Genomic DNA, 22255 nt, shown 5'->3' with positions numbered 1-22255 from the left:
GGTGAAAACTCAGGTGAAGTCGACTTCACGTGAAGTTGATACCTCAGAGTCGTTAGATAAAAATTTAGTCAAATCAGTCAAATCATCTAACGGTTCTCAAGTATCAACTTCAAATGAAGTCGACTACACTTGAGTTTCTACCAATTTTCATTATATATATAATACAGATATAGATATAGATATATAATTTATTTTATGTGAATTATATATATAACAAAACGATTTGACAACATTTTTAGGTTAATAACTACTATATAATATGAGGAGCTTTAACTTCTAGGCGTTTAGCGGGGCCTGCTCTTCTTCTAGATGACTAATAAATAAAGAGTTGGACTTAAGAACCTTGTAATCGTTTGATTAATGACCACTTCTTTTATTTTTCCTCTATTCGTCTAGAAGCATAGAAGGCATCGACATCATCACTATCTTTTACTCTCTCATCTTTATTACTTTATAAAATAATAATCTAATAAATCTTCTCTTCCATGACATATATATACTATATATAAAATTGGAATGCATACAATGGACTCAATTGGCACCTTCTTTATCACATACATCTATATATACTAACATTCCTTATTTAATCCTTCTATCTAATTCTATTTGTCTCTTCTTCATTACTAGTGTAAAGTGTAAACTACAATGGTGGCTAAGGAGTTTTACTTGGAAGAAGAAAGCACACTCCTTCAAGAGAAAGAAAAAGATGATGATCCTTTATTGTTAGAAGATCAAGAAGATGATGATGAAGCTCTCTCCCTTTGTGATCTTCCTCTTTACAGCAACAATTCTTCTTCTTCATCATCATCAGTAGATTCAATGGTTCGTGATGATTACTTTGATCTCTCCACAAAAAATGGAGAGAACAGGTCATCACGATCCAAAGAAGAAAAAGATGACGATGATGATGATTTCTTTGAATTCTTCAGTGAAGAATTTGTCACCACCTCCACCAAAACTAATATTTCAGATAACATAATCTTTTGTGGGAAACTCATCCCTTACAAGGAAGCTGATGGGAATAACAACAATAACAACATTCATCATCAAAAGGGTACACTTGTTCATCCATGGAAGAATTACAATGATGATATTAACTCCAAGAAGGGCCAAAAAGTAAAGAAGGGTGAAAAGAGTAATTTCACATGTGAGAACTCATCAATAGGAAAGGTGTCCCTAATGAGGTCAACCACAAAGTCAAGGTGGTTATTCTTCATGTTTGGCATGTCTAGGTTGCCCAGCAACAATGGCATGGAACTAAGTGACATTAGAAGCAGGCAGAGCCGCAGCCGTAGTCACAGCCACAGAACGAAGTTTGCCGCGGTGGCACCACCGGAGTCGAAGGAGAAGAGGAGTAATAATTGCAAAGGGTTGTGGAGGGCATTTCGGTCAATCTCCTATGGTTTAGGGTGTAGGAGTAGTAAGCTTGCAAATGATGCAGTAGTGAAAGCTGCTTTTATGTGATTATGAATTTTCCACACACATTATATACCAATGTCATGTTTTCGTGTTTTACAGCATTGTATTAGTGTCGAGAAGTACTTGTGTGTAAATATTTTTTGTGTACTCTAAAACTCAGTCATTATTTTATCATATACTTTTTTTTTAATTTAATAGTCAATTCTGTGGTGGTTATAAATTTTTATCTAAATTTTATTTAACTTACTTTTACTTTTTGTAGTAAGTTTTAATTTTTTAAAAATTTTTTATTTTTATATTTTTTAAATTAAATAATAATTTTTAATTTTTTTAATAAATAAATACCACCTCTTAGACACTATAACATTCACCTTATTTAATAGAGAAAATAATATTGTTATGGTTTGCACAAAAAATAATTAGGAGATTAAGATGTTATATATCACATTATGTTAATTAGAATAGATAGGAGACAAAGTGCAGTACTATTTATCCTTAAGTCAACCGCTTAGTGGTTAGTTATAGAAAAGCACAGTGTTAATTAATGAAAACTATATATATACTAGTGCATATCAATCCAACTTTTTTTATAAATTAAAATAAAATTCTAATAATGAGCTCATCATTCCTCTATTTAAATAAATATTAAAATTTTAAATATTGTTTTAATTTGTATATATATCAATTCATTTGTTAATAATAGATTCTTAAATAGAATTTAGATCTTTAACAAATTAATTTTTAACTTATAAAATAAAAAATATAAAAAATATAAAATATAAAATTAGTCAAAATAAGTATATCTTAACTAAAAAATTCGAATATTAGAAATAACTAAACTGTATTTCTATAGGTTAAATACAATAAAAGATGTTTTAGAACATAAAATTTGTATGTACACTAAACTCTATATATATATATATATATATATATATATATATATATATATATATGATGATTAAGTGCTACTTACTCTACAGGAAAAACACTTAATACCGTTGAAATTATCGTTGAATTTAATAGTATCTATTACCGTCGAATTTAGTATTAGTTGTTGGGTCAGATACAAGCTATATTTGGTTACTTGAATTGTTTAACCTCGGATTTTATGTTCCGACTATAAATCCGACGGTAATAAGTGGCGCAAAATATTATTTTTTTTGCACCAAGAATACCGCCGCAGATCTACAGTTGGATTTCATCGATAGTAAGTCACTTTAGTAAAACACTGCATTTAAACAATTTTCCGTCAGAAGGTTCCACCGGTAAATCCAACAATAATATTGGGTTAAATTTCAAACGCGAACTCCCTCCCCCTTACTTCTCTAAACTCACTCTCTCTCTCTCTCTCCTCTCATGGTGTCTCCTCACCGCTGAACCTGTCGGCGTTGTTGCCATCTACTGGAGACTCCGCTGCCGCCGCCGCCGCTTGACATTCTCGCTGCTGGAGCTCTCGGTCAGTGCTGGAGGCATTGAAAACGCCGCCACTATTCGCGTCTGTGGTCATTGTTGTCAACGATACGGACGTGGTCGTTGTCACTGCCGCCTCCTGTTACCACCATGCCTCCACCATTTTGCAGCGACCAACAAAGATAATTTTAGATTATTTTTTATTTTTTTAGGATTTTTATGTGAGTTTAGAATTTTTTGGTTAAGTTGTTTTTGAAATTATTGATTAAATTAGTGTAATAAAATTTATGACTAGGATTTGCTATAGTTTTTTTAGGGTCTTTCAGATTTTTTGTGAATTTAGGATTTTGTTAGTTGTTTTACTAAATTATTGATTAAATTAGAGTAATGAAGTTTGTGATTAGGATTTAATTTAGTTTAGGATTTTTGGTTTTTTTTTTTAGATTTTTTTTAGTTTAGGGTTTTGTTATGTATTTTATTATTAAATTATTAATTAAATTAGGATAATGAAATTTGTGATTAGGGTTTAATTTGGTTTAGGATTTTTAGTTTTTTAGATTTTTTTTAGTTTAAGGTTTTGTTATGTATTTTATTATCAAATATTGATTAAATTAGGATAATGAAGTTTATTATTATAATTTTTATGTTAATTTAATGTAAATAGAAATTAAATTAAGTAACAAAAGATTAAGTAGAGTGAGATTAAGAGTGATCGACATTATTAGAAGACTATGTGTAGTTTGTTGAATTAATTAGTTTCACCTTATGAGTTTAATAAGTTTTTTTTATTAGGACGGTGCTATATCCGTGAAATCAATTGGATTTTGCTTCTATCGTATTCTATGCATCCGTGTTCCATGTAGATTTTCTATCTCTAACTATAATAATTTGTTTAAGTTTTATGTTGGACTTATTTTTTCTAAGATGGCGTTTTGGACAGAAATGGGAAAAGGTCACGTAGAGGCGCTTTCTCGAAACCCTTATTTGCTGAAAAATTATGGAGTTATAAGGGGTTGTGCACTAGAATAGTAAGGATTTGACGTGTTATTGAATTCGTATTTGTTCTAATTTATGTCAACTGTTGTTTTCTCTACGAAAACTGTTATCTTTATTTGATGGATGTCTCTAAATTAAGGAAATGTTTTACCACAATTTCGTTTAATTTGTTTTAAAACATGTTTAGTTTATCAGAAAATGATAATTGCATTTGATAGAAGATTTTAATTATAGGGTACACTCTGCCAAATGTTCTAAAACATATAATAATTTGTGTTGTTCATTGACTTCTATGGTGTGTATTTTAATATGATTCCAAGTCATCGTCTATGGATGTATGATAGGGATAACGGTGGAGGGGAGTTTAAAACCTGAATTTTTTGAGAGAATTGACGTGTTTGTTGCGCATGTCTTCAACATGGAATCGTTTATATCTGAAGGGCTTTCCAAGTGTTTGTGTGAAAAGTGTTGGCTGACTAAGTGGTTAGGACTTGTGGATATAACGCTTCATCTCTACCGTAACGATTTTGAAGGATGGGTATTGGATGTCGATGGCACACGGAGAAGTGGACGATCAGGGAATTAACCAATCTACCTCGAATTTGAATAGGTCCAATTGTCGATCAACGAAGGTTCAGATGGTAAGAGAACTAAACATGGAAGAAATGGCTTGGGAGAATAACCAAGAGAGGTACAACGAGATGATGTTTGATGTAACATGTGTTATGGAATTGGAAGAAATTGAACAAGAGCCTAACCCGGAGGTAAATAGATTTTATCATCTATTATAATTTGCTGTGAGACTGTTGTTCGAGGGTTGCATTCATTTGGAGTTGTCTGTATATGTTAGAATGATGAATATTAAGTCGGAGTCAAATCATACCCAAGAGCCTTTTGATAAGTGGGCCACCATGTGCAACGAACTGGTACTTGTCGGGACCATTGACATCCCTCGTAACCATTATAAAGCAAAGAAACTAGTTTTGAAATTAAGACTAAATTCGGTGAAAATTGATTGTTGTTTGAATGATTGTATGCTATATTACAGTGGGATACAAACCTAACTGAATGCTGATTTTGTAGATAATCGATGTTTCAAGTTGAAATATAACAGATTGGTAATGCCGGTTAAAGAGAGTTCTAATGAAACAGATGCACTACTTGCCTTAAATTCCTAGACTAAAACGATTATATGTATCAATGAGTTTGGCCCCTCACATGACCTAGCATAGCAATAACAATAGAGATGATGGAATCATGACGCATCCATCACACGGAGAAGCATGAAAACATTTTGATCGGCTCCATCCTACATTTGCGAGCAAGTCGAAAAAATGTTAGATTAGCTTTGAGCTCTGACAGGTTGGCACCGAATTCTAATTTCGGCAACGTGTATTCTTGTTGGCCTGTAGTGGTTACTCCTTATAACTTGAGTCTCAAAATGTGCATGAAGGACCATACATGTTCATAATTTGCAACATACCTGGTCCTAGCAATCCAAAAGCCAAAATAGATGTCTACATGCAGCCATTGATGGATCAGTTGAAGGAGCTATAGACCCATGGGGATAGAAACGTATGATATTTCGACAAAGACAAACTTTCAAATGTGTTATGCGTTGATGTGGACTATTAACGATTTTCTTGCATACGAGATGTTGTCAGATTGGTCCACTTAGGGCAGAATGGCATGTCCCACTTGCATGGAGGATACAAAGATATTTTGGTTGATGAATGGCGGTAAGAATTCGTAGTTTGATATACAACTAAACTCCAAGAGGCACCCGTGAGGTTAGGTGGTAGGCAAGTTTGGCATCGTGTTAGTAGAATGTCAAGGATTGTTGATAGCAGGGCAAGTATGAGACCTTCGGGATATAGCAGGGAGAATAATTTGATTAAACATAGTATATTTTAGGATTTGCCTTATTAGAAAGACAATTCGGTTTGACATTGTCTTGATGTGATACACATTAAAAAACGTGTTTGATAACATCATGCACGTAGTAATGGACGATGAGAGAACAAATGATAATGATAAGGCTATGTTAGACTTGGTTAACATTTGCAAGGGGTCAGATCCAAACTTAAAGAAACTTGATAACGGGCAGTGGGCTAAACTAAAGGTGGTGTTCGCTCTAATGAAGGACAAGAGGCAAATGTTTGTAAGTGGATTAGAGGATTAAGATTTTCTGATAGTTATATCTCTAACTTGAGCAAGTGTACAAACGTATCACAGGGTAGGCTTGCTGAGTTGAAGAGTCATGATTGCTACATTTTCATGGAGTCTTTGCTTTTTGCGGCGTTCAAAAAACTTCCAACCAACATATGAAAACCCCTCACAGAAATAGTGAGTTCTTTAGGAAGTTATGTGTTATGAAACTTAGCATTAATAATCTCACAGTCATGGACAATAACATTCCCATCATACTTCGTAAGCTAAAGATGATATTCCCTCCATCCTTTTTTGATGTTATGAAACACTTAGCAGTTCACCTACCGTATGAAGTAATACTATGTGACCGGTTTAATTTCGGTAGATGTACCCATTTGAGAGGGTGATTGGTTCATTCAAGCACGCCGTGAAGAGCAGAGCTTGGATTGAGGGCAGCATCTGCGAAGCATTCTTAGCTAAGAAAACATCCACATTAGAGTTTGGGTTCGTGATGATTCAGGCGAGGGTCATTCTGATTGGTTAAATTTAGTGTGTTGAACAACATAATTGAATTAGAGTATTTCTATTGCACTACGTACAAGGTGTGTGTGTTTAAATATGAATGGTATGATCCAAGTTCGCGACAAGGAACACAAAAGCACAAGAACTAAGATATCACTAAAGTTAATGTAACCATGAAATATAGGCACTACAATCCTTTTATTCTACCTCAAAATACACGACAGCTATACTATTTGCCTTATCCGGGTTCATGCAAGTCTAGTTGGATGGTTGTGGTTAAGACTAAGTCAAGAGGCCGCATCGAGTCTGATGATAGGACAGAGGGTCATAAACCTTACCAGATTGATGACCCAACTTTTTCAAAAACAGTGGTTGATATTGGTGAGCCGATCACTCTTAGGTCGGCTGTTATAGATGATGACATCATTGACCTTATTCTACAAGCCGACGCACTACAACCAGAGGACGACAATCTTCAACAAGAAGATGGAGTCGATGGAGATGAAGAGGAGGAAGCTAAGTTCGATGATCAGAAAACTACATTAGAAGAGAAGGATGGTGAACCAGAGGACGAAAATGATGAATTTGAATAGGGCTAATGTAAATATAATTCTATGATATGTACTTTTTTACCAAACTTTGAGAAGAACGTAATATAATTAACATGGTTTCAAATATTTTAATTACCATCATTCCGTGTTCATAATTTGTATGTTTAATATTTCACAGCAGGTTTAAAGTTCTATTTCAATTATTGGTTATCAGGGTACATTACATATGGATGGAAAATTTCATAAAAAAAAATTAAAAAAGCCTACCGTCGGAATACACCAACAGTAATAGCCTAGCCAATTTTGTTTTTTTTTTTTTAAATTTCCGTTGGCATAATCCGACAGTAAGATGGCACGGAAACATATTAAATGGCGCCAACGTAATCTGACAGTAATGTTCAATAGATCTCTTCTGCTTCCTAAGCGTACTCCGTTGCTATATTCAACGGAAATTACCGTCGCTATATTCAACAGAAATTATCATCGGACGAAAAAATCTATTAGTATTATATTATCGACGAGATTTATTCCAGTAGATAAATACCGATGTAAAATCTTACGTTTGTATACTGTTAGATTTTATTCGATTTTTTTACTATAAATTCGATGGTATTCATCATATTTTTTTGTAGCGTTATTTTGTGTTGAAAGATGAATATAATTTGAGCTTATTTCTCTATTATTTTTTAATTTCTACTATCCCCTTGTAAGCCCTTTTAACAAATACTATTAATTAAGAAGTAAGTATATATTGTGACGAGTTTTTTTTCTTTCTATTCTTTTTTCGATTTGGCGAATATTTAATTTGTTGATTGCTGTATAAATTTATAACCATTTTTAATAATTTTTAACTACACATTATTTATTTTACAAAATTAAGAATTTATCTTAAAAAAAGGACACGTGCTTCAAACTTCAAATTAATTAAAGAGAATAGCTAGCCTAATAAGTGGCCAAATTTGATAACAATATTAAAATATTAATTATCTACACGTATATATAAGCCAAAAATCAAGGTAGCCGAGGGAAGGGCAGATAGCATTTGTTTGTTGGAACAAATATATATATAGTGATTGCTTAAAAGTATCTTTATATAAAAATTATATATAACGGAAAATTGTTAAATAATTTAATATATTTAATTCAAATAATTAAATTAATATATGTTATGATGAATGATACCGGGCAACAAAATGCTTAAACTCTATTGATCAATTTGCACTTTGCAGGTTTATGCATGTGATTTTCAGAAGTGACATATTTGAGCAAGATGTTTCATTATATTTAGTTTATGGATACATCATATACGTATACATATATTTATACGTGTGTTGTCGTGTGTGAATACGTTATGTATAATTGTATATGTCCATGAGATTTGACTATTATTTTCATATTACTTTTATTAGAATACTTGCAAATTATTTTCCAGCTTATACTCTTTTAGATCAATGACCCATTATAATTTTTCCCTTAATATATTATGCTGTTATCATGATCAAAACACTGTTCTGGCCGTCTAAATTTTCATCCATTAAAGATTTTTTTTTTTATTAAAGTTAGAGAGACTCGAACGCATAACCTTTAAGTGAGTACGGAGAAATTATGTCATTTGAGTTATAACTCGTTGGCGATCCATTGAAGACTTTACTTTTGGTGAAATAATATTATAAAATTAAAGTGATTTCCATCGACATTTAGGAAAAACGTTTTTATTTGTTTAAATTTTAATAGTCTTGCAAAATTTTCAATTAGGTCTCTATATTTTTTTCTTTTTAATTAGGTCACTGCACCAATTTTTTTTAATTAGGTCTCTTTTAGTAGTAATTGACTTAATTGTATAGGACCCAACTGAAAAAAAAATTGGTGTAGAGACTCAAATAAAAAAAAATAGAAACTCAATTGAAAAAAAATTTAGTGTAGGAACCCAATTAAAAGGAAAAAAAATATAGAGATCTAATTGAAAATTTCGCAAAACTATAAAGACCAACAGAGTAATTAAACCAATTTTAAATATTTAACCAAAAAATTTCACCCACTATTTTTTTTAATATTTCTGTTGATCGCAAGGAATAAATTTTAAAGTTATATACAAGAGTCAGATTAGATAAGTCTATCTATATTTTAAAAATTAATTTTGATACATTATATATTTTAATTAGTTAATTTTGATACTATTATTTTAATGAATTTAATTTTAATGCACTAATAATATAAAACAATTTTATATGCGTATTCAAATATAAAACATCATCTACACTTTATATCGATTATATGTAAATAATTATCTAAAAAAAACAAATATAAATTAGATAATATAAAATATTTTACACTATCAACGTATAAAATCTAATTCTTATTTTATAACATCGTTTTCTAATTATATGCTCTAATTAGTTAATTAGATATAACAAGTGTGTAACAAAGATTAGGCTGAGTTCTAAACAATGTCTGTTAGATTTTCTAAGTAACTGGCTTTGAAAAGAAGCCAAAGTTGTACGAACCAAGAAAATGACAACTTAGGAAACTGTTAATTTAGTTACATGATGATTTTCTGTCCATTTGTTTTGGAAGAATCTGTTAACTTTTATTATTTAAAATTGAGAAAATAATCAGGGTTAAAATTAGTAGTCACAATTGGGAACAAGGGATCCTAACACCAAATCCTGGCTCGTAATGATTCGTGTTTATTAACGTAAAATAGGTTTCTTTCTTCCATTTGTTGAAACTTTCTTTCTTTCTTTCTTTTTCCTTTCTTTCCTTCCCTCCCTTTTTGTCCTTTCTTTATCTTCACCTTCATTTTGCAGAGACATCTCTCTGATTCTCATGCAAAGGTGTGTTCTTTTTCCATCTATACCTTCAATTTAGTTTCATGGTTTTCCCATTGGATTATTATATGCTATGTGGGTTCTTAATTCCCCATTTATTTGTTCATTGCGTTATTATTTTTTTTATGATTATTATTACTTCCAAAATTTGTTTCATTGCTTTGGTTTTATTGTTCAAAATTGGAAATTTTGACCTGGGTTTGATGGCTTTTTGAAATCTGTTATCTGGGTTCATCCTACATTTCATATTTGTTCATTGAATTACTGAAATGGATGAATGCATGTCATCGGTTGTTCTTCTTTCATAATTTGTTTCCATTTTCTAATCATATTTCTGTTTCCTTATAACATTTTTGCTTGGAATTGAATTCAATCTGCATTAGATTTTATTTAGTAAGTATTACATGGTTTTGTAACGTGGTTGAATTTAATTACTTTCAACACAAGCTTCTTCTTCCAAATTCGCTTTGGTTTCCTTTAATTGATTGAACTTGGTCCTTTCTATGTTAATCAAAATATGATTTTTCCTTCTGCATTTTCTTAAAGTTAAAGGAATTGGAGATGGGGAGGAAAGGGAGTTGGTTCTCTGCTGTGAAGAAAGTTTTTGGTTCTGAAAACAAAAAGGACCAGGTTTGAATAATCTCTTCATCTTGTTTGGAAATCAAAGGAAGGTTCTAGTTTCTCAATTCTCATTGAAACCGTTTTGTCTTTGTTTCAGGAAAAGAACACAAAACCACAGAAAACCCATAGTCATGGCCATAGCCATAGCAATAGTAAGTCCAAATTAGGATGTTTTGGACACCATGATAACAATGAAGCCGGAAATGAAGCGCAGGGAATAGTAGTTGTTCCGGCGCTTCCGCGTAAGAAAGAACCAAAACAAGCAAGAGTGGCAGGTCAGAATGAGCCGGACCAGCAGGCTTTCTCTTTGGTCTTGGCTACTGCTGTCGCAGCAGGTGCTGCTGTCGCGGCCGCGGCTGAGGCTACTCGTCCCAAGACTGTGACGCCTCGTCGCCGTGAAAAACTGAAGGATGATGAAGCAGCAATCATGATTCAGACAGCCTTCCGTGGATATCTGGTATTGACTTGTTACCATCCTATTTGGATCATGTTGCATGAACAATTGATGAAGTTTGTTCATCAATTATTGGTTGAAGGGGATTATTATACATTTTGCTTTGCTCTAAGAAGTTTGTTACATTTGAGTTTTCTTGCATTCATTTGAAGGACTACTTCCAATTAACTTTCTACCAAACAAAATTTTGGTTGATGGATAATATGTATTTAGGATCTGTTGTATGCTATTATTCAGTGATTGTATTGGAATGATCATAACAATTTCAAGTAGATATTGTCTCTAACAGCAACAGCACTTTGGTTTGATTTCTTTTCAATAAAACAATCATTGTTTTGGTGGTTTTAGGCGAGGAAAAAACTGCGAGGCTTGAGAGGTTTGTCGAGGTTGAGAACATTGGTAAGAGGGCAATCTGTGAAAAGACAATCAGCCTCTACCTTGCAATGCATGCAGACTCTTTCGAAACTGCAGTCTCAAGTTCGCGCGAGGAAGATCAGAATGTCTGAAGAGAACCAGGCTCTTCAGCGCCAGCTCCTGCAGAAACGGGAGAAGGAGCTTGAGAAGTTGCAAGCTGCTGTAAGCTGCATTTTTATGATTTTTATGAATGTTTCTTAGCATTCTTGTTCTGGTGTTTTTTCATTATGGTTTTTGTTCTTAACAAAATCTTGGAATGCATGATATGTGATTTCAATGTTTCTTTTACATTATTTACTGATGAAGTGATAAATACTTGTATAGCAAGCTGAATGGGATCATAGAAAGGATTCAAAAGAGCAAGTTGAAGCAAAATTGTTGCACAGGCAAATTGCTACCATGAGAAGGGAGAAGGCTCTGGCTTATTCAATGACACATCAGGTATACTACATTTTAGACTAATTTTCATGTAGAAGCATAAACAGACTTGAAAGAATTTCTTTGATTTTTTCATTTATGGATAACTGAATCACTTTCTCCAACAGCAAACTTGGAGGAACAATCTAAAATCAGGCACGAATGCCTCGTTTATGGATCCAAACAATCCTCACTGGGGCTGGAATTGGCTTGAGAGATGGATGGCTGTAAGGCCATGGGAGGGACAAAGCACATTCCAACACAATGAGCCTGCACCTCTAATTAGCACAGCCAGAAGCACGCTATCAGTTGGCGAAATAACCAAACTGTATACTCTACGCGACGATGCTAACATTAGCAAGAACTCCCCTAGGGCCATAAAAACAGGCCGGTCGCGCAGCGGCCTTAACTCGCCCTCAAATGTACTCACCCCATCAAAGTCCACAGCCTTTTTCACAGCTTCCCCCACTCCAAGGAGTCTCAGGGCAGCTAGTCCTAAACTTGGTTCCTGGGGTGGTGATGGAGACAAGAGGAATGCATTTGGCATTAGGAGGGAGGGCAACCGTAGGCACAGCATCGCCATTTCGCCTGCGAGGGATGATGAGCTCCTTAACTCACCTATGAACAGATCACCAAAGAAAGCAGCAGCAACAAAGGCCTCAAAATCCTTCAACATGGCAAAGAGCAGTGTTAGCTCATCTGAGAAATCAAGTCCTGCTGCTGCAGTAAACAAGAGACTCTCTTTGTCTCAATCTCCAACTTCAAATTCAAGAAGGCTTTCTACTCCAGGCAAGGTGGGGACAATTTCCAACAAGAGCAATGCTGCTGGTGCTACTATGAGAAAGTGAAGAAAAGGAGGGAGCAGATAGATTATTATGCCATCACCATTGATGAAGAAACTATATACATGACTGAATTAACCATGAAGAAACTATAAAGTTAAAGGTGGTGTATATGATAATTGTATTTATCAGCCTTCTTTCTCTTCTTTCAGTTCATACATTCAGTTGTTTTCATAATCAATGTATAAACAGCTTTTTTTTTTCTTGTTTTCTTAACACATATGTAGATATGATATGATATATCACTTGTTACCTTCTGCGGTGCAATTATTTTGATTGTGTGATTTGTATTTGCATATATACATCTAGTTTCAAGCTGTGATCATGTTTGGTTGGACTTATTGTTATTAAATTCAGTTCGACCCGTTATCCGCCCACCTGATCGGACCGAACCACTAGTTGGATCGATCAGGTATCGAACACACTAAAACCCGGGTTGACCTGGCCGGTTGTTGACTTTTCAGCAAAACCGGTGACCCAACCGGTTTATATGATTGGACAGGGGTCATGATATTTTTTATAAAAAAGAAAAGAATGGACGGCGCCGTTTCATCCCCCTCAGCCCTTGCTCCTTTTTCCTCCCTCAAAAGCTAATTGCTGAAGATCACCAAATCTTCATTTTGGTCTTTGAGATTTATGCCAATTACTTATTTTAGTCCTTAAAATTTAAAATTATCTATATTGATCCTCCAAATTTAAATTTAGGCACCAACGGAATCTCTCAACTCTTTCCGTAAATGGGGTAAAATGAGAATTGAAATTCTCACCGAAATTCAACTTCATGTTTTTTTTTTCTATTCCAAAGCAAGGAATAGAATTCAATTCATCTATAATTTCAAATCAGATGCATTCCAATCAGGCTGTAAATAAATAAAATACTGAAATGGCAGCATCCTTCTTGCCATACTAGATGCTGAATCTCAGGACCAAAATGAATAATAGTGTGAATCTCAGGGACTAACGCTTTATCCAGTCTCCTCTCCCGACTCTCAGTTTCTCGCCACTATCTTCCACGAGCTCAAGCTCTCGTCAGCTAGTCTCATCTCCGGTCCCTCACCTCCCGTCTCCGGTCTATCAAGCTCTCGTCAGCTCAAGCACTCCCTTCCCTGCGCTCGCTTTGCCGGCGGCAGAAGAAGACAGAACCGGCATCTGGCCCCTCGGGTGGTAGTGGTCGTCGTCTTCTTGCTTCTCGCTGTCTCGGTCTCGCACCTGGTCGTCATTGTCGCTCTTTGTCGTCACCGTCTCGGCGCGCCTTCTCCGCTATCGTTGCCGCCGCGGGACTGGTAGTCGTCCTCGCTCTCTGTCTCGTCATCGTCTCGCACTCAAACGCGCGCCTTCCCTGCAATCTTCGTCGCCAGCAGCAGAGGCAGCAGGTCCCGGTGAGCTGGTCTTCATTGTCGTCTTCTTGCTTGGAGCCTTGCCGTCAGTTTCTCCCTTACCGTTAGCTTCCTTTACGCAACTCGATTTGGTGAGTATTACCCTCTTCTTTCTATTTCAATTTTGTTGCTGTATCACTGCATTTTGATTTTGTTACTGGAAGTAATTTGTTGCTGAAAGTTGTGAATGTATTGCTGTTTACTGATTATCATAAACCTTAAATTTGTTGTTTTTAAAAGCGTAATTTTTTCATAGATTCAGTTCTAGCGTAATTAATACCAAGCATTTCTTATTTTCTATTTTACTTTAAGATTGTAGTCTTATGAATTTTTCTAAGGTTGAAATGTGAGAATTTATATGTTGTCAGATTTAAATAGCAAACTGCTTGAGCAAAGACAGAAAGAATTGCTACCGTTATTATTTTCAATGTGATCCTCAAATTATAGTCTATTACTTAAAATTAATAGATATTGTTATTTTAATGGCGGCATGTGTATTTCTTTCTTCAGTTTCAAATATAAAAGACAACATTGTTTTGACATCAAAGTAAATTTGAATGTATCAATGTGTCCAAATGAACAAGAAAATAAACATAGCTGACAATATACTGTGGCAACTTTTGCATTTTGATTATGAGATCGTTGAGGTTTCACCAGAAATTCTAGACTTCTGATCATGTAAAAGGTACTAAAACTTATAATAATATTTTAGACTTCATTTATTTATTTATTTATTGCTTCTCTTAACTTTTTATTCTGAATAAAAAATGCGTTGTTTCTTCTTGAACTCATTTGTTAATGAGGTTGAAAGTTGATGAGAAAATTTTCATGAATTCTAGGGGGTCAATGCCAGCTGTTAGGCTTATTTAATTGGGATGAGTAATTGGGGTATAAGTCAACTTTTGTTCTTCAATTTTTCATCAACAATTAATAATTGACATATTTTTGCTGAAATCATCACTTAGCTTAAGTTTGTTTGTTGCCGACAATCTTCACTGAGTTGATTGAACCTTGAATTTGCTGTCGTTTTTGTTGAATAATCACTTAGTTAAATTTGTTTGTTAGCTGAAAATAATCATTGAGTTGAATTTATTATTTATTATCATCACTGAAGATTGAATCTATTGTTGTCTTGTTGAAATAATCACTTGGTTAAATTTTGTGTTGCTGTAAATCTATAAATCATCTTTTGAGCTAAATCTTTTGTTGCTTGAAAATTATTATAGTTAATTTGTTGTTGAAAATGAGGTTTTTGCTCTCTGCAATTTAGAATAAAATTGTTCAGTTAAATTGTTGTTCTCATACTTTTTGTTTGTATTATTATGAATTATTCTTGGTATTGATTTGTGAAAAGATACACACATGTAGATAAAGATGCAAATCAAAATGTAGAAATTGTTGGTCAAGTTTTAAATTTGTCTTATGAAGATATATATGCTCATTTTTAGATTACCTCTTGGATTTGATTTACTGATTGTGATATTTTTTGTTTTCTCTTATTCTTTAAATTTGAAAAAGTATTTTATACTTTTGACTAGTTTATTATCTCTTTTTACATAATTAGTTATGTCTAAAAATTGATACTTGATTATTATTAATATGTTTGTGAAGACATAGATTTTAAGTTTTAACTTTTGATTTTAACTTTACTTTTATGATTTTATATTTTTATTTAATTATAATTAGGTCAATCGGGTGAATTAGTGACTCACTAGTTGAATTGGTGACCCGATAATTCTATCGTATGATTGGTCAATTTACGGTTCGATTCTATTTATAAAAAGATTTGGACGTGTAATATTACTCTATCCATAAGGGGGAGGGGGAAGACTTCTGCTCAATTGTTTCTTGTGAATCTGCAGCTTATTGAACTTTGTTTTCTATTTTGGTATTTTTTTTTTCTAATTTATTAAGTCACCAGAAAAAACTCTTAAAATGCAACCATAAATAAAATATCATTCGGATACATTGTTTGTCATAAATGTAATACAAATAAATCCATTGTGTTGTATAAAATTTCAGTTAATAATGAAATCATTATCACTAGCAGAATATAATATGAATGTATAACTATAATAATTTTTGCATTGTTAATAAGCTATAATACTCAAAATGTGATGTCAAATTTACATTTAGAAAATATAGAATAAAAGATTTGTCTCTTAAAATATGTTCTTTTGGATTGATTTGTTAAGTTACAGATAAGTTGTTTTGAATTTTCTTAGGGTTAATTTATTTTTTTTATCTATTCACAAATCACAATGAAGATATAATTAACTCACATCTCATGTTCTGTTTTTTTGGACAATGGAATGTATCAGAAAAAACCTGACCCACCCAGAACAGAACCCGCAATACATTCCCAAATTGCATAGAAACAGCGCAACATCTTTCTCTTCCAGTTTCGACGATTAGAGCAATATTCTGAAAATTGGACCGGACCGACCAGTCAAATCAATTCAACCGATAACCGACAAAAAAAAGTCCGATCTAGTGTGCAAAACCGCAAAAATAAAATAACCGTTCAAGAACCGCTGAACCGGCAGGTCGGACCGGATCGAAACCCGGCCGATTTACAGAAAACGACCCCTTCCTTGAAAGGGAAAAAGTTGCACGCGTTATCCCCACCCCATTCCCCCTTCTCCAACTCCTTCCTTCAGCAAACCCTAGCCTCCACCAAAGAAAGCAAACCCTAGCCTCCACCCATAGTTTTCGCCGTCTGTCGGAGTGAGAGACTGCTGCCGCCGTCTGTCGCACTCAAGAACTTCCGTCTTCGTGCTCTCGGGCCTCTCGCCGGATCCTCCACGTCGGGTGCTCGCATCTCGCCGTTCTCCTCTGTGCTCGGCTGCTCGCGCCTCCCTCCGCCAGTGAGTGCTCGAGCTGTGCGTGTTGGTTGCTGCTCGTCGTCCGTGGTTGTCTCTGCTCGATTCTGCCTCCCAGTCTCACTCGAGTCTCGTCTCAGTCACTGGCATCTCGTGGTTCGTCTGTCTCGTCGCCGGCGGCAGAAGCAACTCGTGGGGTTGTCTCTTGCTTCGTCGCCTTCCGTGGGGTGGTCGCCGACTCGCCGTCGACCGTTGGTGAGTCCCTGCACCATCGCTTCCCTGTTCTCTCTTTTTAGATTTCCCTTCTCCCTGTATTTTTGCATGTTGCTGAATTGCTAATCAAATTTGCCTTGTTGCTAATCTAAATGTTGCTATAAATCGGGACTTTACTTGGATTTGTTAAATTTGTTGCTGTAACTTGAATTTGTTGCTGAATTTGTTGCTTACCAGTCACAGAATCAGAACAGAATACTCAGTCAGTGCTTGGTTGATTGGTTTTGCTCACTGATTGTATTTGATGATAAATTTTAAATCGATAACTTTTAAATTTTAAATTTGCACTGCGTGTTACTGATTCACTGTTCCTTCATTACTTTTTGTTGTTGTTAATCATTGTGATGAGCTTTATTAAAATTGGGTTGAAAACTGTTGAATCTTTTTTCATTTTTCATTGTTCTTAACTTCTGTTCTTATTAAAAAATTTGCAATTGGTGATCTTTTGATTTATTATATGCTTCATGTTTTTAATTTCACTCTGCTTCTAGGCTTTGAAATCAGTTTATGATAACTGTGATGCAATTATTTAGTTGGATAACTGATGTAATTATTGAGTTCAAGAGACTGAGTTTTTGATTTGCAAGGTGATTTTTGGTTAATTTTTTATTTAATTTGGTAATGGTGTTTATGATTGGGGTTATCTGGTTTTCATTCTTTTTGAATTTGGTAATAGTGTGATTACTTGTTACTGTTTGTAATGTTTGTTGCTGAATGATGATTGTTCTTTCTTGCCTCTGTTTAGTAATGTTTATTGAAATTTTGTACTTTTTCAATTTGTATATGTGTTATTATTCCTCCTACTTCAAACTGCTTATGCTGCTTCTCACTATTTCTGGTGTGTAACTTGTATACTTCTGCATGATTCTCTTTTGATTCCACACAAAGTTGATGAAAAAAACTGATTTTGTTATCTGGGGTAATCTTATTCTGTTTCTGTCTATGTTTTCTTGCTAATGGAACATTCTAGTCTAGTTGTTTAGTGATCAGAATGTTATTCCTTCTTAGCTTCATGGAATGAAAGAGAAACTACATTGCATCCTCGGAGGAATCAAAAACCATTAATTAATTTATATATTATTCATTTTAGTTTTATGATTCTATCAATTTGGTTGTGTACTTATTCTTCTTATTCAGCATAGGATTTTAAGCATTTTATTTTTCTGATATTTCAAAACTGTGTTTTTCTGAGAGACATTTATAGTTTTATACAGACAAGTGGTTCTGATTTTGGAATCAACTATGGACAAATAGCCAACAATCTTCCCTCTCCATCACGCGTTGCTGTTCTAAAACGGTTTTTCCGGTTGAACCACCGGTTGGACTGGTTGGACTGGTTGGACCAATGAACCAGTGAACCAGTGATTAAAGTGGTTTGATGACCGGTCCGGTTTTCAGAACCTTGGATTAGAGAGTCCCACACCTGCTGCTCAATTGGCAACAAGGTGACTAACAGGTAAGAGTATGCTTCCAATTGCCTCCTTAACTTTAAGACTCCGCCGCTACCTCAATCTGCTTCCAATCTTCTAATCTTCCTTCTGGGCGTGGTGGGTAGCCGGTTGCCAAGGTTCATTTCTTGTTGCGGTGTTGATCCCGTCCATCGTTGCAATTGCGAACAATGATGTGGAGGTCACCTCGCTTTTCTCATCTTGTCAGTCCCACTCCTCTCTTCTATGTTTCTTGTTTGTCCAACTGAACTGAATGAAACTAGCGTGCTAAGCTTGCCTTGGATATTTATTCTCCACAGGTTGCTAGATTCACTCAACTTCATCCTAAGCATGCCTCTCACCGTTACTACAACTTATCCCGTTTCAACCCCTCACAATCACAGGTACTCTACTCACTCATCAACTATTTGTCCCCTAACTCTTAAATACTTCTACAAAATAACGCATTTCTCGCAGGCTATTTCTAATCCCCCTCCCCAACAAAAACCTACACATACAGATGCACCAAATCATTATATTGGCCACAACGTTTCTAGGAAGGATAAAAACAAGTATCTTCTCACTACTGTAAGTATCTAGTCATGCCCAGTCAAGCTCGTCTGTTTTCTTGAATTGCTTTTTTAAATACCAAATAATGCGATGCCACACAGCTTCTTGATCTGAACGACACTAAGGAAGCGATTTATGGTGCCCTTGATGCGTGGGTTGCATGGGAGCAGAACTTCCCTATTGCCTCTTTGAAACTCATATTGAATGCTCTCGAGAAGCAACAACAGTGGCATAGGGTCGTTCAGGTACATGATATGATTTGTTGCTGATTAAATGGAATTTAGCCTAACCTCACTTTTATTCAATAAATTACTGTTTCTTTAGGTGATTAAATGGATGCTGAGCAAGGGGCAGGGGAACACAATGGGAACATATGGTCAATTGATACGAGCTTTAGATATGGACCATAGAGTGGAAGAAGCGCACAAATTCTGGCAGACCAAAATCGACACTGATTTGCATTCGGTTCCCTGGCAGTTGTGTCATCTCATGATATCCGTATATTACCGAAACAACATGCTGGATGATCTTGTTCGGGTATGTTTTCTAAACTAACCATATACTACAATTTCGTTGTCTTCTACTGATGCTCATTTGATCCTTATGGACAATTTGCACAAATATTCTATTACAATGTCATTGGACCGTCACTGATATTTTATGTTAGATTGACGCATTGACATTTGCATTATAATTTTGTGTTCTTTCATCAACAGCTTTTCAAGGGATTGGAAGCTTTTGATCGTAAACCTCGAGATAAAACCATCATTCGGAAAGTAGCAAATGCATACGAGATGTTGGGCTTACATCAAGAGAAAGAGAGGGTACTGGAGAAATATAGCAATCTCTTCACAGAAGAAGGATCGATTAAGAAAGCTAGGAGGAACTCATCTGAGAAAAAATTAAAAAGGTAGTCTTATATTGTCTTATTTGTTGTCTTAGCACACCAGCATTTTTGTAGTTGATTGGTTTTGATTTTGGACCGGTATGGCTCCAAAGTACGGCAAGAACCAAATTATTTAGAGCTAATACATCCATACATAACTGGTAGTGTTAAATTTAGGGTTGACAAAAACACTGCACATGTTTCACCGAATTCAAGTCGTGATTGAAGCATTGCCAAAGCGAATTACCATCAAAGAAAACATTTATAGAAACAAGTAATCTGAACATCATCAATTTTATTAGTGAATGAAACAACTATTTTTTGTTTTCGTGTATGCCTAACTTATTACTTTCATGTGCTAATTCACTCAACTGTGTTGTAATTGTATAACTCTGGCATTGAGATCAGAGCAGATGGCAATATAGCTCAGCTTGAGACTTCTCAACTGACTTGTCACAATATCAGTTCAAATACTTAGAAAAATCTCGTTGAGCTTCTAGAACCAATTCGTCGACATCCCATTCGTCACGGTATGACTCAGGTCGCAGCCTCTTGTTCTTAGATGCAAACTTGTACATTTCCATCCTCCATTCTTCAACACCACGAATCCTACACTAATTAGCAATCCAGTTATAGCATTTCCACTGTCATTACCATATATAATCCCAAACACACAATATAAGTCTTGCTGATATATATTCTTTCCGGTTCACAATATTTTCGTTTTGATGTATTTAATCATTATCATTAAATTAGAATTGGTTACGAGTCCATTGAATTATAAATGCAATAGAAAATAAAAAGACAACTGTTACTATGAATTGGGGAAGGAAGTATATGATTTTAGACAAGCTAAAAAACATTCATTGCTTTTAAGTTTTAACTTTAGGAACACCATTTGGTAATTGGCCGTATTATCAGTGTAACGCTTAGAAGTGCCAGAAGCTTCAAAGTGAAGAGTTGAATGCTTCAGGATCTTGAGTCATTTCTTCTTTGGAAGGAAGTGCAAGGCGATTTGACAAAGCTCCTGCTATCCATTTGGTCTGCAGTTTGAACATGGGGAAGGGAACAACCTTCCAAGGCAACCCAACAAATGAAAGCCGTGGGGCCAATGCTTGTGGAAAAACATGCTTGTACAATGGTCTTACCCAGTTGTCATCTACACGTACTTCCCCATTTGTTTCAAGGAATGGGAAATCATACTTGTACCTGCTAAACGAACAAAAATGGTCATCAATCATCAACATTTATTTAGTTCTCTTCTCCAATTGCAGGGTTTTGAATAAAACTAAATGGAGAATGCTGAAAATACCCTGTGCAATGTACTATGATTTTCGCACCATCTGTGTCTCCATCTTTGAAAACCACACGACCATCTTGATGAACACTATCAATCTGCATGTGCAACAAATACCAGCGCGTAAGATAAACCATTCAAGAGAAAAATTGTCAAATAAAATGTTGGATACTAGTAATCATAATTTTAATGGAAAAACCAGATTAGATTATCCAAAAATGATGGTGATAATCAACCAAAAAAGAGATAATGGAGGCGATATGCTGAAAAATATCAAACGTAGAGCAACAAGATATTTCCACGAACCAAAGAATTTAAGCCTTGAATCCCAAAAAGGATTATGATATTTCAGTGGAGTTAGAGAGTATTAGTAGTATAGTACTGGCCAAAAAATGCTTTTGCAAATAGTCAAAAAGCAAAGGAAGCAGGCACATACTTGATCTTGAAAAGATTCAGGTGTCCTATAATTGTGGCTGTGCATTTGCTTCCCTCGCCATGCACTAATCCCCGCAAAGATTTTAAATTAAAACATGAAACGAAATAAAATAGGAGCATAAATAATGAATTTCATCTCATTCTCTTGTTAATTATGAAAATCTGAACTTTATTTAAGAGTCTGTCGCTGGCCAATAGATTACTACATGACAAGTGAGCTGACCTCTCGATCAACCCAAGTTGGTTATTTTGTATGAAATTTGTTTTTTATTTAAAAAAAAGCCAAAAGTGAAGCAACCTCTTAACTATTTTGCCGTAGTTTGGTTTTGGGCCAAATCTTGGAGTATAGCCCGTATTTTCCCAGAGTAGATTTGACATTATCACAAATGATTTAGGCCCCAGAAAAACCATTATTATTTCGCGAAATGCTTAATGCTTTCTTTCGAGAAAAAAATTAATAGACAATGTACCAAAAAAAAAGAGAAATAATAATAATAATAATTAATAGACAAATCCCTCGTAACTTCGTAAGTTCCAACACAAA

At 34.7% G+C, this 22255-nt stretch overlaps 2 protein-coding genes and 1 pseudogene across 4 annotated transcripts; 2 read left to right on the top strand and 1 right to left on the bottom strand.

The window, feature by feature from the left end:
* Positions 1 to 9556: 9556 nt before the first annotated feature.
* On the top strand, positions 9557 to 12895 carry LOC112712574 (protein IQ-DOMAIN 3). Its single transcript, XM_025765499.3, has 6 exons — positions 9557 to 9883; positions 10424 to 10507; positions 10596 to 10955; positions 11301 to 11528; positions 11691 to 11807; positions 11912 to 12895. Exons 2-6 carry the CDS (start codon positions 10439 to 10441, stop codon positions 12629 to 12631), a joined length of 1494 nt encoding a protein of 497 aa, XP_025621284.1. The 5' UTR covers positions 9557 to 9883; positions 10424 to 10438; the 3' UTR covers positions 12632 to 12895.
* Positions 12896 to 13525: 630 nt separating this feature from the next.
* On the top strand, positions 13526 to 20307 carry LOC112712572 (pentatricopeptide repeat-containing protein At4g18975, chloroplastic). 3 transcript variants are annotated; one of them, XM_025765497.3, is made up of 9 exons: positions 13529 to 14093; positions 16323 to 17078; positions 18311 to 18552; positions 18652 to 18747; positions 18844 to 18927; positions 19001 to 19111; positions 19195 to 19338; positions 19418 to 19630; positions 19810 to 20307. In XM_025765497.3, exons 4-9 carry the CDS (start codon positions 18715 to 18717, stop codon positions 20005 to 20007), a joined length of 783 nt encoding a protein of 260 aa, XP_025621282.1. In that variant the 5' UTR covers positions 13529 to 14093; positions 16323 to 17078; positions 18311 to 18552; positions 18652 to 18714; the 3' UTR covers positions 20008 to 20307. The 3 variants fall into 3 exon arrangements, with proteins under 3 accessions (XP_072060075.1, XP_025621282.1, XP_025621281.1); XM_025765496.3 differs by having other exon boundaries at positions 18301 to 18552; XM_072203974.1 differs by having other exon boundaries at positions 13526 to 14093; positions 18301 to 18747.
* A 133-nt stretch (positions 20308 to 20440) lies between these two features.
* Positions 20441 to 21790, bottom strand: LOC112709624 (flavin-containing monooxygenase FMO GS-OX-like 4; annotated as a pseudogene).
* Between the last annotated feature and the right edge of the window lie 465 nt (positions 21791 to 22255).

The sequence above is a fragment of the Arachis hypogaea genome, chromosome 9 (assembly GCF_003086295.3).
Source record: "Arachis hypogaea cultivar Tifrunner chromosome 9, arahy.Tifrunner.gnm2.J5K5, whole genome shotgun sequence".
NCBI classification, from domain to species: domain Eukaryota; kingdom Viridiplantae; phylum Streptophyta; class Magnoliopsida; order Fabales; family Fabaceae; genus Arachis; species Arachis hypogaea.
Note: the sequence above shows the minus strand (reverse complement) of the source record. Positions and strands in the feature narration are given on the sequence as shown.